Source organism: Impatiens glandulifera, chromosome 2, assembly GCF_907164915.1.
Source record: "Impatiens glandulifera chromosome 2, dImpGla2.1, whole genome shotgun sequence".
Taxonomy (NCBI): domain Eukaryota; kingdom Viridiplantae; phylum Streptophyta; class Magnoliopsida; order Ericales; family Balsaminaceae; genus Impatiens; species Impatiens glandulifera.
This window is the reverse complement of record NC_061863.1, coordinates 26,821,709-26,838,679: the sequence shown is the minus strand read 5'-3', so window position 1 is coordinate 26,838,679 and position 16,971 is coordinate 26,821,709. Positions and strand designations below refer to the sequence as shown.

Here is a 16,971-nt window from a genome sequence, read left to right as displayed (position 1 = left end):
AATTTTAAACTTCAAAAATCAAATAATAATTGAGTTATAAATAAATATAAAATTTTTTATTTATTTTGAAAAGTTATTTATACTGAAAATATTATCTATTCACAGTTATTTAATAGTTAAAAAAATAAAATAATTAGAGCTGAGGGTAACAATGTAATTATCCAACTGTATGCATAGGAGATATCAATGGAATATCCCTAAGCCTTCTCGTTTGATGCTAATTGAAAAATGGGGGAAAGATAAGAGCTAGAAAACTGAAGGCGGAGTTCTCATTCTTCATTCAATCCTAAGTCCAACTCTACGGGAAGATTCACTCGGGAGTCGTTTCCAAAACCCTGCAATTTTCAGTATCCAATTGCAAAACCTGAGATTCGAAGCGCCCTTCACTTGGCTTCCCATTGATTTTTCCGACTTTGCTTTCTGGTAAGGAATTGAACTGTTTCTCATTAATTCCTCTGTCCGCAACTTTAAGTTAGGTTTTCTTTTATCACTTGATTTTACCAGCACCGATGCTGAAGAGCATTTGCACTCATACTGGTATTTCATTATGATCTGAGGTTAAGTAGATCGTTTGTTTAAGTCAGATCGATAAAGGAGATGATCATCTTGCTCAATTGATTAGACTATACAGGGAAATGAGTTATCCATTTTATGCAAATAAATGTTATATCTCATTTCTTTGATAGAATGCAAACTTTGGTTACATTACTCTATCAAAATCCCAGAAATGACAATTTGACATCCTTTTACAGATTATTGGGATGAACAATATGGCTCTTTCAATCTCATGTTCCTTAAGTATCTCCTCAAGCAGCAACAAAGTTCATTCTAAATTATCATCCCACCAGACTTCAGCTTTCACTTTGCATAATTCTAAATCTTCCATGGGTAGGCTAGTTCTTACGAGAAAGCAATCACATAGTGTTTTCTCTGTAAGGGCTACCGCTATAAGCCAAGAAGCTAAAAAGCAACCCAACTTTGTTTCCGATCAAGCTATTGACATTCCTCTCGAACGAAAGAAAGTTATGGTTATTGGTGGGGATGGTTATTGTGGATGGGCAACTGCTCTCCATTTATCAAACAAAAACTATGAAGTTGCAATCGTTGATAGTCTTGTTCGTCGTCAATTTGACAATCAACTCGGGCTCGATTCGCTAACTCCCATATCCTCCATTCACAACCGAATATCTCGTTGGAGATCCCTTACAGGGAAATCCATCGGTCTCTACATTGGCGATATATGTGATTTCGAATTCTTATCTGACGCCTTCAACTCGTTCCAGCCTGACGCCGTTGTCCATTTTGGAGAACAGCGTTCGGCTCCTTATTCTATGATCGACAGGTCGAGGGCGATTTTCACTCAACATAACAATGTAATTGGAACCCTGAACGTTCTCTTTGCGATTAAGGAATTTCGGGAGGATTGTCATTTGGTGAAACTTGGAACGATGGGAGAATATGGAACCCCTAATATAGATATCGAAGAGGGTTATATCACGATTACTCATAATGGAAGAACAGATACCTTGCCTTATCCAAAACAAGCGAGTTCTTTCTACCATTTGAGTAAAGTTCATGATTCTCATAACATTGCTTTTACTTGCAAGGCTTGGGGGATTAGGGCTACTGACTTGAATCAGGGAGTGGTTTATGGGGTGAGGACGGATGAAACTGCCATGCATGATGAGCTCTGTAACAGGTTGGATTATGATGGAGTGTTTGGAACTGCTTTGAATCGTTTTTGTGTACAGGCTGCTGTTGGACATCCACTTACTGTGTATGGTAAAGGTGGTCAGGTAAAATTCTCTATAACCTTCTCTTTGATGATAATCATTACTTTGATAGGAAATAAACTCATTATTGTTTACTAACATATATTAAATTGCTTTTGTTTTTTGAACTTTCAAAAATAAGTGAAAGTAGTAGATGTTCAGTCGTCAATTTTTGGTTAACTCCATTAATGTCTTAATATGCATGATTTAAGAACCTAACAGAGTTAACCAAAAACTAAGGGCGGGAACTACTTGGTTTACCATCACCTTCCAAACTCAAATGCATTAATTGTCTATACTATGCGACCTGAATGTTGGCTCATTAAATAACTAATTTAGCAAACCATACTATGTTGAATTGATATTTTTAATTATTTTATTATAGTTTTTGGAAATAGATTGTAATGAAATAGTACATATCGTGAAATGGCAGTTCATAATGAAGAAAGACAAAAAAAAACATATGGAGCAAGGAGAAAACAATCAAAGCCTACTCATGTAGTCACTAAATTCAAACATCATCCCAATTCAATCTAAACGATGACACAATACTACCATGAATGAACACAGATGAAATATCCCTTATGCTATGTTTGGTTTGGTGGAATAAAAATTAGAATTGGGGGTCCACATTCAATTCCAAATCCTTGATTGTTTGTTTGATGACTTAAATAAGGAATTGATATTAAATTCTAATGAGAATTTCGATTCTAATTCCATTTATATACGTCCAAACATAGCCTTATGGACAAAATGTTCATAAAACACAGGGAAATGAAACAAAAATGCTCTAAGTCTCACCTTTATGTCCTTTTCCTTTTCCCATTTTCTTTCAATTTTTTTAAACAGACCACATAATCCTTGTACACAGATAGTAAGTAACACTATGTTTAGTGGCATATTAGTTAATATGGAAATCTTGTAAATAATAATTGATAGGGCATATAAATATGATATTGATTGAAGTTAGTTCTCTTTCATTTGCCACTTCTCTGATTTAGATTTGGCCATTTTCATTGTTTTCTTGTTAACAGACAAGAGGATATCTGGACATAAGAGACACGGTTCAGTGTGTGGAGCTGGCAATAGCCAACCCAGCTCAACGTGGAGAATTCCGTGTCTTCAACCAATTCACAGAGCAGTTTTCAGTGAACGAACTTGCAGCTCTTGTAACAAAAGCTGGAAAGAAACTAGGGCTGGAGGTTGAAACAAAATCTGTACCAAATCCAAGGGTAGAGGCCGAAGAACACTACTACAATGCCAAGCATACTAAACTTATTGAATTAGGGCTTCAACCACATCTTCTTTCAGACTCTTTGCTCGATTCCCTCCTTAACTTTGCAGTCCAGTTTAAGGACCGTGTTGACACGAAACAGATCATGCCTAGTGTTTCTTGGAAAAAGATCGGCGTCAAGCCCAAGACTGTTGCAGCTTAAAATTCCAGAAAAAAGATGATGTTCTTATGAGATAGTTTGTAAACAAAAACAAGAATATGCTGGATTACTTTGTTGATTCAACCCAGCAATGTCAAGTCAGAGTAGTGAGAAGAGATATTTGAAGGATTTGTATCTTATTGATGGAAAATAATCTCATATAAGTTGGGTTTTAATGGTGGGATGTTGTGCAGTAGTGAAATGAATCCCATTCAAGTTGTAGCTTTTATATTTTTTTTATTGTCATGACATTTTCTTAGCACAAATTTCATCAATTATTTTTCTCTTACATTAGGTGTGTTATATAGATTTCTTTTATCACTATGACTGTATCAAAGAGTTGGATTCTTAAGGGTTTTCATAATTGTGATCAATACTCTTAACTAGTAGTAGTAGCTTATGTCCTCTTTATAAATTTATTTTTAAACTTTTACTATTCTAGAGTAGGTTAATAACCCAATAAGTAATATCTTAAACTAGTAAAACCTTCAGTCTCTTTTCGAACCTACTCATCGAAAGATTACGATTTTAAATTTTTGATATTTGCATCTTTTAATAATTTGTTATTTTGAAAATGGTTATTTTCTAGGGTCAACTATTGTATTCAATTTTTGTTTTATGTCTATTTAGCTTACACAAACTACGTCTAATGTTACTTTTGAGTGTGGGTGTGTGTAAAATGTATTGTGTTCATAATTGTCTAATAACTTCTGTTATATTACTCTTAATGTGAAAAAGACTATATCCTATCTTTATTAGGCCACTATAATAGTAGTTTTCTTCTTTTTCTCCTCCAATATTCTCTATGGTTGGGTCTATTTTCTTTCTCTCTTTATTTTATTTTATTTTATTTTTGTTCATGTTCACTTCTCTTCTTTGATGCTTTTTCTCCTCTTCCTTATTTTATGTTGGTTTTTTTTGTAGGAAGTATTAGTTGGACGAATTTGTTTTTTGAAGGATGTTTATTTTTCTTTGGTGGGATCTATTTACTTAGGTACAAATTGTTTCTTATAGGATGTTCGTTTTTGTTACTTGATTTCAAGTGGGATCCATTCTACTAGTTTAAGTTGCTCATTCAGGAGTCCTACATGTTACTGATTTCAAGCAGGTCTAGTTTCAACTGAAGTGGAGCGAAGCAAGACAAGTTGCTCGTTGAGGAGTCATACATGTTCAATAATATCATTATTCCATTTTTTTTTTGGTCTATTTATTTATTGTGTGATATGGAGTGTTTTCATACATGTTCAATAATATCGTTATTCCATTTTTTTTTGGTCTATTTATTTATTGTGTGATATGGAGTGTTTTTGTCAAATTTATTGTGTTGTCTAAAACTTCGAACAAAAATAAAAATGCTGGCTATGGGGTTCGAACCCATGCGCACTGATGTGCAGAAGATCTTAAGTCTTCCCCCTTAACCTCTCGGGCAAACCAGCTTATGTTTCGTTTTTTATTTTTAAATATATTGAGTATTTAATAAAAATAAAAATTAAGATAAATACTAAATTTTGTAGTAAATGTCTTCAATAAGAGAAGATAAAAAAAACAATTAACCAAATAAAAACATTTAAATTTTAATACTTAATATTTAAATTAGTTTAATAATATATAATATCTAAAAAAAACTATAAAAACATTTAAATTTCAATACTTAATATTTAAATTAGTTTAATAATATATAATATCTAAAAAACCTATATCAAGACAATTATATCCTACCATTAATTATATTAGTTAATAAACTCAATATATTAAATTATATAATTTTATATATTAAATGTTGAATAAAAAATAATTAAAATAAAACATTATAATTCTTTTTTAATTTGTATATTAGATAATTAATTTATAATTTATACTTAATTCACAATATATAAATATATAAGAGAATGGAGAAATTTTTTAATTTATCAACTAAAATATAAAATACATTTTTTTTACTTAAAAAAATGTATAATAGTTGAAGAGTCATTTTATTTATATCTCTCCCATGACTTTTTTTTTTTTTTTTTTTTTTTTTCAATGGAAGGTGTTTGGTTTGGTACGAAATTCTATTTAACTTAATTTAATTTGTGATCACGAATTTTTGTAATTCGAATAATATACTCAATCTTTAATGGATCATTTGTTGTTCATACTCTTCAATTGTGTTCCTAATCATTTTTTGAGTTCATACTTGTTTCCTTTTTGTCGGAAACAAATGATTCGAATCTGGAGTTCTTTTTATTTTTCTAATATTTTTTTGGAATTCATCTTTCACTTTACAAGCATCCTCTTATGATTTCTCGATATTTTAACGATATAGGTGGATGATCAGTTATCATTTGATATAACTTTTTTCTACGTTACATAACAACATTAAGGAAAATACAAATTTCACTAATGCTAATAATTTTGGGTGGAAAATTTTACATATCAATATTGTTTTTTCTTTTTATAAGATTGTTTTAAAATGTTTGGCCAACAAGTTGTAGAGGGTGTTAGAGACGATCATCTATAGTAATCAAATTATATTCATCAAAAGTCGCAAAATCTATAATGTCGTATTAATATTCAATGTGTTCACTGAATCAACTAATTTAGTATGTGACAATGCGGTTTTTTTAGTTAGACATTGAAAAAGCTTATGATCACAATAATTTAAGAGTTTTTGTTTGATGTCATGGACATAATGAGAATGTGTGTGAAATGGATTGGCTATATTAATTTTTGCATCTCGATAGTTAATTTTCTGTTATTGTGAATGGGAGCTCCCATAGATTTTTCAAGATCTCTCGAGGGATTATACAGGGTGATCCACTTTCTCATTTCTTGTCCGTTATTGTTATGAAATCCCTCCAAAACAATAATGGTTTTAGTCGAAAGTAAGGGGCTCATCCGTAGAGTCATTTATGGATAATGAGGTATTTTTTTTTGTCATATCACATTTTTTTTATAATACACTTTCCATAGTTGATTCCACATACAGGAATTTTTACCATATTCGCAATATTTTATGGTAATTGTTTTCCTATTTCGGTCTTCAGGTTAATCTAAATAAGTCAAACGTCTTTTTCGCATATTCTGTTTCGAATATGAGAATGATACGGTTGACAATTTTTTTGGAGTTTTTAATTGGTACTCTTCCGTTAAGCTATTTTGATATGTCATTGGATGTTAAATTACGATTTAAGATCTTTTAGGACATGATTATATCACTAAAATTGAATGTAAGCTATCTAAATAAAAAAATTAATAATCTCAAAAGAGGGTCGATTAATCCTTATTAAGAATTTTGTCATTTATGCCCACATATATAATGTCTTTATTCATTCTCCCCTAGAATGTGGCAGTGAAAATGGAGAGAATAAAAGTTTTTTTGGGATCTTCTAACTCATCGTTTTATCATTTAGTTAGTTGAGATAAGATTAAATATTTTAAAGATCGAGAAGGACTATATATTCGAGATATTGTTTCCATTAATAAGGCTTTTCTATTAAATTGTGTAATAGATTTTCAACGAAATCGAATAATCCTTAGGCATCGATGATCAAATGTAAGTATGGTCAAATTAGTTTGGTTGATTCACCAAAATATTTAATAATTCAGCAGGGTGTAGCATTTGGAGGGGAATTTATTTTATGTATAAGAGTTTTTGTGTGCGATACAAATTCATTGTGGATGATGGATCTTCGATCAGGTTTTAGGATGACACATTATGTAGTGTCGAAAGTCTTAATGTGACATATCATGAAATTTCTTCCATTGTTATATATAGAAATAACATAGTTAAGGATATGTTTATCTCTGATTTAGTGGTTTTGCTAACCGAATTAGATATTGAATGAGATTAAATATTATAAAGAGTTTTTCTCATAACATAGTTTTACCTTTAATGATGCAATAAAGTGTCCTCGTCTAAGCACAACATTTTGTGTTGACAAAACATGTATAGTTTTCATGTGGAACATTGCTATAATTTGTTCTCTAAGATGATTTCATATAATTTTTATTTGGAAAAGTTTTAGGAGTCAAAGATTTCACCCGATATCTCGTTATTTGAATGAAGCTCTATTCACGGTATAATTCTTACAGATGATATGTAAATGAAAAAAGGTTATATTATGGTAAATCGTTGTCGTATGTATCTCAAGGAGTTAAAATCAACAACTCATTTACTTTTGCATTGTCGATGAGTGATTAGTATTTGAAATCTTTTGTAAATTATTATTGAGATTCACTAGGTGATGCTCGAGTTTTGGGTAGTTGTTGAGAAGATTGAATTGAGACGACTGATATGGCAAGGCTACATATTTAGGTTAACATCCTAATTTTTTTTGGACTATCTAGTTGAAGAGAAATCGTCAGACCTTTAATGATTATATTCGACCGATGCGTAGCATTCTAATGTTGTTATTATAATGTTTTCAAGAATTATTCTGGAAGTTAATGAAGTCGGTCGGAGAAGTTAATTGTTCTTCTTAAGGATCTACGAATACGATAATCTATTGAGCAATGTGGTTGTATTATATATATATATATATTCTCATGTCAAGTTTTCTCGTTGTGCTTAAATATTTTTTATCATTATTAATAAATGAATCATTTAAAAAAAAAAAAAATTAAATGTTATAATAAATTATATTCCTATTATACAATTAATACATTTATATATTTTAAATTTATTTTTAATAAATAATAGTAAATACAAAAGAAAAATTATTTCAAAATTTTAAAAATAATACAACAAACTTTTATATAGAATTCAACTATTTTTTATTTGTTGTCTCCTCACATTGTTATGAGAAGTATTTATTTTTATTATTTTAATGAGTTGTCTCTCCAAAGTAAATCTTTTTATTATGAGTGGTGGAATTCAACTTTTTTGCATTAATTATTTGATCAATAGTAAAAAAAATTATATCTCATATTGTTACACATATGGTAGTGTTTGGTAAGCGGCACTAGTTATATAAGTATAAGTTGTAAGAGATATAAATTGTAAGGAGGTATTATGAGATATAAATTATATAAGTTATTAGTGTTTGGTTGGGAGTATAAAATATGTATAAATTATATAGGTTTTATTATTTTGTGTTTGGTTTGTGGTATAAAAAAGTAATAAAAAATATAAAAGACTATTTTTCCCTTATATTTATATAAATTATTATCTTAAATTAAGATGTAGTTTGTATTATTAATTATATTAAAATTAATAAAAAAAAATAATATATAATTATCACATTAATGTATTTTTAAAATAAATAATACTATTATAATTTCTCACAATATAACTTAAATAATTATATAAATAAAACTTATTTATATATTAATTAATAAAATTTTTAATAAAATGATATTTTAAATTAGAATATATAATTATAAATTAGTTTCATAAATAAATTATATATAAGTTATATGAATTAATAATAATAATATCACTAATTTATATAATTAATTTTAAATATTATTTATTAATAATGTAATAAAATTTTATTTTATAAATTAATTATATATATAAGTATTATTTATTAATTAACATTATTAGTTCTTTTTAAAATAATTATTATATTTAATTAGATATAAAGTTGTCACATTTAAATTTTTTATAATATAATTTTTGTTTACAAGATAAAAAAATAAATATATATAAATTTAAAAATCAAATAAAAATAAATAATTTATTATTTATTATTATTATTATTTAAATTATAAAATCAAACCCATTTAAATATATATAAATATTTAGTTATAATTAATTATTATTATTATATTTAAAATACAATAAAGAAATTATAATTTTATAAAATTAAATGTTAAAAAATGAATATTAAATTTTAGAAAGGTTAATACATTTTTGTAATTGCTTTGAGTAGGTATTATATTATACTCTTTTCAAGCTATAATTTATACCATACGTAGAATATAAATATTAACCAACCAAACAAACATTATAATTTATTATGGTAGCGTTTGTTATATGGTATTAGTTATATAGATATTAATTGTATAGGTTATAAGTTATAAGGGGTATTAAGGGATATAAGTTATAAATGTTATTTGTATTTGGTTGAAAATATAAGAGGGTTATAAATTGTATAGATTTTATAATTTTTTGTTTGGTTGGTAGTATAAAATATAAAAGATATTTTTGCCCCTTTATATTTATATAAATTTAATTTAATTGTTAAATTAATATTTACTTAATTTTTTTTTATTTCTCTTTATTAATGTATTTTTCTTATTATTTCTTGTAATGCTTGTAATTTGTGAATACATTTTGTGTTAGGTTATAAAATAATGTTACCATAAATTTGTGAACACATTTTGTGCTATGTTATAAAATAATGTTACCATAAATTTATGAACACATTTTGTGCTATGTTATAAAATGATGTTAACAAAGATGTTCAGGTTCAATATTGAAACTTTGCTTTTCACCTATAATTTTTTTACTTATTTGTTCATGGGAAAGTCTTAAACTCTTTAGATCTCATTTAAGAATTAAATTTCTTACCACTATATTAAATCATGACTATAGTAATAAATAATATTTGTTTACCTCATTTAAGAATATATCTAGTTGATAAAATAAAATGATTGACAATCAAGTTGCTCACATTACTCACATAATTAATAAGATTGACACCATATATTATTTTTTTTTTTAATAACAAAGTTAAATAGATTTAGCAACGTATAATTAAAAAAGTGTATTTAATATAACATGTCAAATATAAATTATTTATTTCTATTATCCGGTTTTCCTTTTTCTACATCATTATATTTTCTTATATATTAATTCTTATATTTTCTAATTCTTTTCATATTTATTAAATTGGTTATTATTATTTTTAAAATTTATATTTTTAATAAATAATTATATATATATATAATAATTATTATTTTTAATTAATTTTTTTATAATATATATAATTAGAGGTTTATTTTAGAATTAATAATATAAACAAAAATTATTTGATTGAGTTCTTAAAGAAAAATATTAAAATAATATTATTAATTGAATGTTTAATATTTACAATAGCTTGTCTATTTATAATAGTAATAGAAAAATTAAATAACATGAGAAAATCTAGAAATTAATTAATATATAGCCTAATTAATATGAGATAAATTATAGATTTCTCTCATATGTTTAATATTTTATCATCCCTTCAAGCAAAGGTATAAACTATGAGCTTGCTATATAAAATAGAAAATCGATGAGAATGAAGACCTTTGGTGAAGAATATCAATCACTTGATCTTTAGTAGGAATGTACTAAATGAGTAGTTGTTTACGAGCATTTTTTTTTCGAAAAAAATGAAAATCGATTTCAATATATTTTGTGCGAGCATTAAATACTGGGTTGGCTGATAAGAATGTGACACCAATATTATCACACCATAGAACTAGAGAAGAAGAGAGTGAGAGTCGAAGTTCACTAAGTAGATATTAAATCCAACAAAGATCAACAGTTGTATATGTAAGAGCACAATATTCAGATTCAGTACTAAAATGAGAAACTATTTGTTGTTTCTTAGAATTCCAATAAATGAGGTTCTCACCTTGAAAAATACAAAATCCAGTTATTGAACAACTATCATTAGGACATCATAATCAGTCACATCAGAGTAGGCAACAATAGTAAATTGTGAAATTGGACAAAGAAAGATCCCATGACGAGGAGTATGACGAAAATATCGAAGAATACGTTTAATCACTCCCCAATGAGAAGAGGTGGGAGTCTGCATGAATTGAATGGCTTGATTGACAACAAAATCTAACTCAGGACGAGTGAGTGTAAGATATTGTAGAGATTCTACTATACTCCGATAGAGAAACAGATCAAACAAAGGATTACCATCATGTTTAGAAAGAGAAAAGCCAATAGAGACGGAAGTGTGTAATGACTTTACTTGAAGTATATCAACCCGAGTGAGAATATTGTCAACTGACTTGGATTGACGAAGAAATAAATCATCTTTGATATGAGTGGCTTCCATTCCAAGAAAGTAATGTAATTAACCTAAATCTTTAACATAGAATGATTTATTTAATTGATGTATAATTTTGTTAGAAACGATTTAGAGTTGTGTTAGATTAAGTTAATTAAAGAAAAGAGAAATTAATTAAAAGAGAAATAATTAATTAAGTTGAATTAAGAAAATTTCTATAATTGATTAAAATGAACTTAGGTGAATAAAAAAAGTTATGCAAATGTTTAATGTGTAGGTACATCTGAAGAAACGCGAGCAGACGTCTCATTTCAATAATAGAGCTAAAGAAGTGCGAACAGACGTCTCACATCAACAGCAGAGCTGAAAAAGCGTGAGTAGACGTCTCACTTCAGCAGTAAAGCTGAGGAAACGCGAGTAGGCGCCTTGCTTCAGCAGTAGTCTAAAAAAGAACCAACAGACGCCTTACTTCAGCAGTCGTCTGAAGAAGCGCTCTCTTATCAGCATAGCTCATCAGCGTAGCGAACAACAATGTTCGTTATTAGAAGACTTCCCGGTCATATTAACTTCCACCTAGTGTTCAACCATTAGAAAGTCGACACATATCTACAAATGAGATTCGACCGTTGCTACATTTAAATATAAAAGGACTTCAAAGTACAATGATGAATCCCTGAATTTCTGAACAGCAGATCCCTGAATATCTAGATTCTCGGTATGGTGAATCATTCCAGTTAATTCACAATCCAAGAATTAGAGTCAACCGTTGCTAAGCTTCAATATAAAAGAACAATAGAGTACAACGCCAAAACAACTTTTCGCAAACCAACTTCGAACAAGCTTCTACAATTCTTTCTCTAGCTGTTAAGCATACATTGTATTTCATTAAGCTGAGTGATAAAATTACTGTAATATCTGTGAGTATTATCAGTATTATAAGTTGAATAGAAAGTTGTATGTTCAATAGAGTGATAGCTAGGAGTTCAGAACAGACATCTATTAAGTCATGGGTTCTGACTGGGTTTGGTAGAAACTATATAAACCAAAGCCTTCTAGTGGAAATAGATTAAGGGGTGACGTAGGAGTTTTATCTCTGAACATCCATAAAACTCTTGTGTTATTTCCTTACTGCATCTTTAGTCCTTCATCTATCGCTTCAAATCTAGCAAGCATTTTCGCACTTGAATATGTTCAAGAGCTTGCGACAATTTTTCTAAGAATAGAAACAGGTTAATCTTTAACAGGATTTAAATCGCATTGAAAGTAAAAATTATCTCAAAAATATTCAACCCCCCTTCTATTGTTGAAGTCGAGCCTAACGATTTCCTGTGAGAATAATATCATTCACGTGTACTAAAACGTATACGGTTATTTGAGGTGCATGATACCTGAAGAGAGCCGTGTTAGATTTTGATTCTATGAAATCAAGAGATAGTAGGGCAGTCCGGAGAGTAGCATACCAAGCACGATGAAATTGTTTAAGATCGGAGATTGTTTTGTGAAGTTTTCATATATGATTAGGAAAATATATATGGACAAAACCAGGTGGTTGTGCCATAGAAACTTGTTCTTGTAAAGATCCATGAATAAATGCATTACTAATATCAAGTTGATGAATGAACCATTGATAAGATATTGCCAAAGAAAGAATAACATCAATAGTAGTGGGTTTTACCACATGACTTAATGTCTCTTCATAATCAATACATTGTTGTTGATGGAACTCTTTAGCCACAAGAAGTGTTTTGTATCGATCAATAAACCCATCAACTTTATGCTTGAGTTTGAAAACTCATTTACATCAAACAAGATTATGAGATGGTGTACGAGGAATGAGAGACCATATTTTGTTCTAAATAATAGCTTCATATTCATTTATCATGGCAATGTGTCATTGTGGATCCTCATTAGCTTTAGTAAAACATGTAAGTGTAATAGCAGAAGAAATATCAGTGAGAGCTGATGAGGATATGGATCATTCTTTGTTGTGTGTGAGCATATGATGAGTAGAAGATTTATGTGCATTAAATGTTGTAATAATTGATTGTATTGAAGGACTGGTAATAGTAGTAAATAATATGATATACTTTTTGGTGATGTTGTGGAGGTCGAAGAGGGTGATAGTGAAGACGATTAAGTGATATAACATAATAGAGGTGGTATGATGAATTAAGTATAGTTGTTGGAAGATATGTCTCATTATCTTCAGGTGGTTTAGACAAGTGTACAAGGGCCTTACTTTTAAGAGGAAAATTGAGTTCGTCAAAAGTGACATGTCGAGAGATAAATATTCGTCCAGATGGAATATGAAGACACTTATAACATTTGTGAGATGAGTTGTAACCAAGGAAACCGCATGCAGTAGTATCAACATCAAGTTTGTTTTGATTGTACGATCGTGTGAGTGAATAATAAAAACACCCAAGTGTTTGTAAAAATCATAGTTAGAAGAAGAGTTAAAGTTAATGTAATATCCGAGTAGGAAGACAATTGATAAGATATCTAGACATTTCAAAAGTTTCACTCCAATATTGTAGTGACATAGATGCATGAGTTAATAAAGTGAGACCAGTTTCAGTAATGTGATGAATTTTTCTTTTAGTAATATTGATTTTCTCACTAGTATGTGGGCAAGATAAGTAATGTAAAATATCATGATGATCAGTTAGTAATTTTAAAAAAAATATATTCTCCTCCCCAATCAGTTTGAAATATTTTAATTTTACAATAAAACAATTTTTTAACATGTTGAATAAAGTTGATAAACGTATTCAAAACATTAGACTTTTTCTTTAGCGGATATATCCATGTGAATTTTATAAAATCATTCACAAAATGTAAAAAATAATGACAACTAATAGACGAAAATTCAAGATCAGATCCCTAAACATTTGAATGAATTAGGTCTAAAGGACCCACATATGTAGATTTAAAAGCTAGAAAATGTAGTTTATGTGTTTTCCCACATTGACAGGATCCACAAAAATAAATGGTATTACTACCTAAACTTGGTAATTTAATGTGTGATATAATTAAAGATGTAGGAGCGCTAGAAGGATATCCAAGTTGTGAATGCCAAATTTGAGCCGGAGATCGAATATCAATAAATACTTGTTTATTAGAACATGTTGAAAAATAACTTTCAATAGGGTCAATGAAATAAATTATGTCATTGAGTAATCACTTAAGAAGCATTATCTTCGTATCTCGGTCTTTAATAAGACAAACATTTTGGTGGAATTAAAAAACACGTTATTATCTAATGAAAATCTCACAACACTCATTAGATTTTTTAGTAATATTCGGAACGTGTAAGATATTAAGAGAGATTTTTTTGTTAATTAAAATTTTATTGGTACCAATATTTTAAATATTTAGAGGCATATCATTTCTAACTTTAATAGTTTGAGTACATGTCATGTACATGTAGATTATTAGGTTCAGAAGTAATATGGTCGGTAGCACCTAAATCTGAACACCAAGTGGGATCTACAAAGTAGACGATGTAACTATCAATGTCGTAGGATTTTAAGAAGGATTAAAATGAGGGCACTCGAGAGAACTATGTCCTTATACATTACATATTTGACAAGGTGGATTTTAAAAATAACATTCGATGCGATGTCCTTATACATTACAATTTTATGACTAAATTACAGACGATTATTGTATTGGTTCTGTCTTTGGTTCTTTCCACCTCAAGGACCATAAATATAAGCAATATTCTCTGAAACATCTGAGGGCAAAATATTTTCATAATGGAATTTTCTTTTCTTGAATATGAGTCAGTGTTCATGATTTAGAAGGATGTTTGTCATCTCATTAAATGATAGATCTTGTCCGGAAGTTAGAGCATATATCATTGACTCAAATTCGTCTTAGAGCTCATTGGGTAGAGTTAGTTGCAGATGTTGATTAGAAACATATTGTCCATCAAAAATAAGTGCATCTAACAGGTTTCTAATATGTTGAATGAAGTTAAGAAGAGAGTCGTTACCTTTATGTGCGTTTAGGAGTTGACTCTGTAACTAAAATAATCTAATATTTGATTGAGAAACATAGATCTTCTCTGTACAATATTTGACATATCACTACACATGAGAGGCTAAAAGGTTTTGTCTTCGTCGATCAAAACATCGACATATAATAGGGCATGGTTCCATGTAGACTGAAAGAGCTGGTTTCCTAAGTCGGGTTAGCTATCGGGAGTCCCGGGCCAATTTTTCTAGGGTGTGGTAGTCCGTTCTTTTTCTTTTTAAAAGACTGACATATCTCGAAACTGCTTAATTTTAACCTTAGGGGTGTCAATATGGGTAGACCCAATGACTGTAGTAGTGTCAGTCTCACCATTAACCATGATAATGGGGTCATTGGCTATGAATATGAGTTTTTGATGTAGCGTGGATGTTAGATCCTTAGCTTGGCATAGCCATGGTCTTCCTAAGAAAATATTGTAAGAAGGATGCATACTGATGATGCAAAAGTCAACTTGAAAAGGTATGCCAACCACTCGGATGGTACATTTGAGACAACCTATTATCTCACGCCGAGAGTTATCAAAACATCTGAAACACAGGTTATATGGTAAGATCTTATTTATGGACACGCTTATTCTCTTAAGATTCTTCCAAGTACATATGTTGAGAGCGGATCCATTGTCTATTAAGACCATCGGAAAGGTCTTCCCTTCAATTGCACATAAATGTAGAGGGTTTTAGCGTGGTCTGATTCGGTTGATGGAAGATCCTTGTCTTCGAAGCCAATCATGTTATGCTGGGAACAAGTAGAAATGATTCCTACTAATTTTTCTAAGGTGGTGTTGGCAGGAACATTAGCCTTACTTAATTCATTGAGGACAACTTTCCTATGCTCAATTGAGTATATTAGAATTTCCCAAATGGAAATATTAGCGTTTGTCCGTCTGAGTTGACTCAAGAGACTATCTCCTAGGTTAAGACATCTAGGCTCAACTTCCTTTCTTATCCATACTGGTTGTTGGGAACTTGATGGCACATTGACCGCTTTGGTTTTCATGAAACTTGGTTGGATCATTTCCACCATGTTCTAGGTAGTCATTTTTTACTTCCACCACTCGGAAGTTTTGCTGGAATGGGATTTGGACTTCTTTTTGAGCCATGAATCAATCATGCTGATTTCTCGTTCAAAATTTTGGATTAGATCTAGAAACACGTTAATGTCAAATTTCACTTCATCAGTTGTGATCATACTGACTTGATGATCGTAGGGGATTCTTAGTTATTTCAGGCTTAGATAGGCCCAGAGAGAGATCTATGCGCTCAGATCTGAGTACTTGGTTCGGCTGAATGAATAGAATCTGGGGAGGCTGGTACGACATCGAAAGGTACTCCACCTCGATTAAGATAACTAGAACTCCTAATGTCTGAAAGATAACTTCCAATGGTTGGAAAAGACTCCTACCTTCACACGTTCTGAATGATCAAATCTTGAAATAGATGTTTAAGGGCGCTACAATTATCGGTATCATGTCCCTTTTCTTGGTGATAATTTCAACAGGCATTCTCATACTTTTCCAAGAGTCATATGTCCGCTCTTAGGGTGAGGGATTTGATTAGATTGTTCTCCTACCGAATCTTCATTACATAACTTAAAGGCATTCCTAGGTCATGAAAGACTCTCGGAGGTCTGGGTGCCTTTAAAGTTGCGGGTTTGGTAGAGGTTGATGTACCTGTCCTAGCCTGTGGAGGTATGTTTGGGTTCGTCTTTTGAGGAGGACGTTCCTGCTAGGCGGTTGTTACCTAGTGTACTTTTATTTTCCTTCTTTGCGAAGCGACTTGGAGGTGGGTAAGC

At 30.0% G+C, this 16,971-nt stretch overlaps 1 protein-coding gene and 1 non-coding gene across 2 annotated transcripts; one reads left to right on the top strand and one right to left on the bottom strand.

Moving 5' to 3' along the window:
• The first annotated feature begins 205 nt into the window (after nt 1–205).
• On the top strand, nt 206–3,454 carry LOC124925389 (UDP-sulfoquinovose synthase, chloroplastic). The gene is made up of 3 exons (XM_047465382.1): nt 206–423; nt 753–1,796; nt 2,807–3,454. Exons 2-3 carry the CDS (start codon nt 762–764, stop codon nt 3,206–3,208), a joined length of 1,437 nt encoding a protein of 478 aa, XP_047321338.1. The 5' UTR covers nt 206–423; nt 753–761; the 3' UTR covers nt 3,209–3,454.
• Nucleotides 3,455–4,558: 1,104 nt separating this feature from the next.
• TRNAL-UAA lies at nt 4,559–4,641 on the bottom strand. Its single transcript has one exon. It is a non-coding gene; the product is annotated as a tRNA-Leu (tRNA).
• Nucleotides 4,642–16,971: the final 12,330 nt, after the last annotated feature.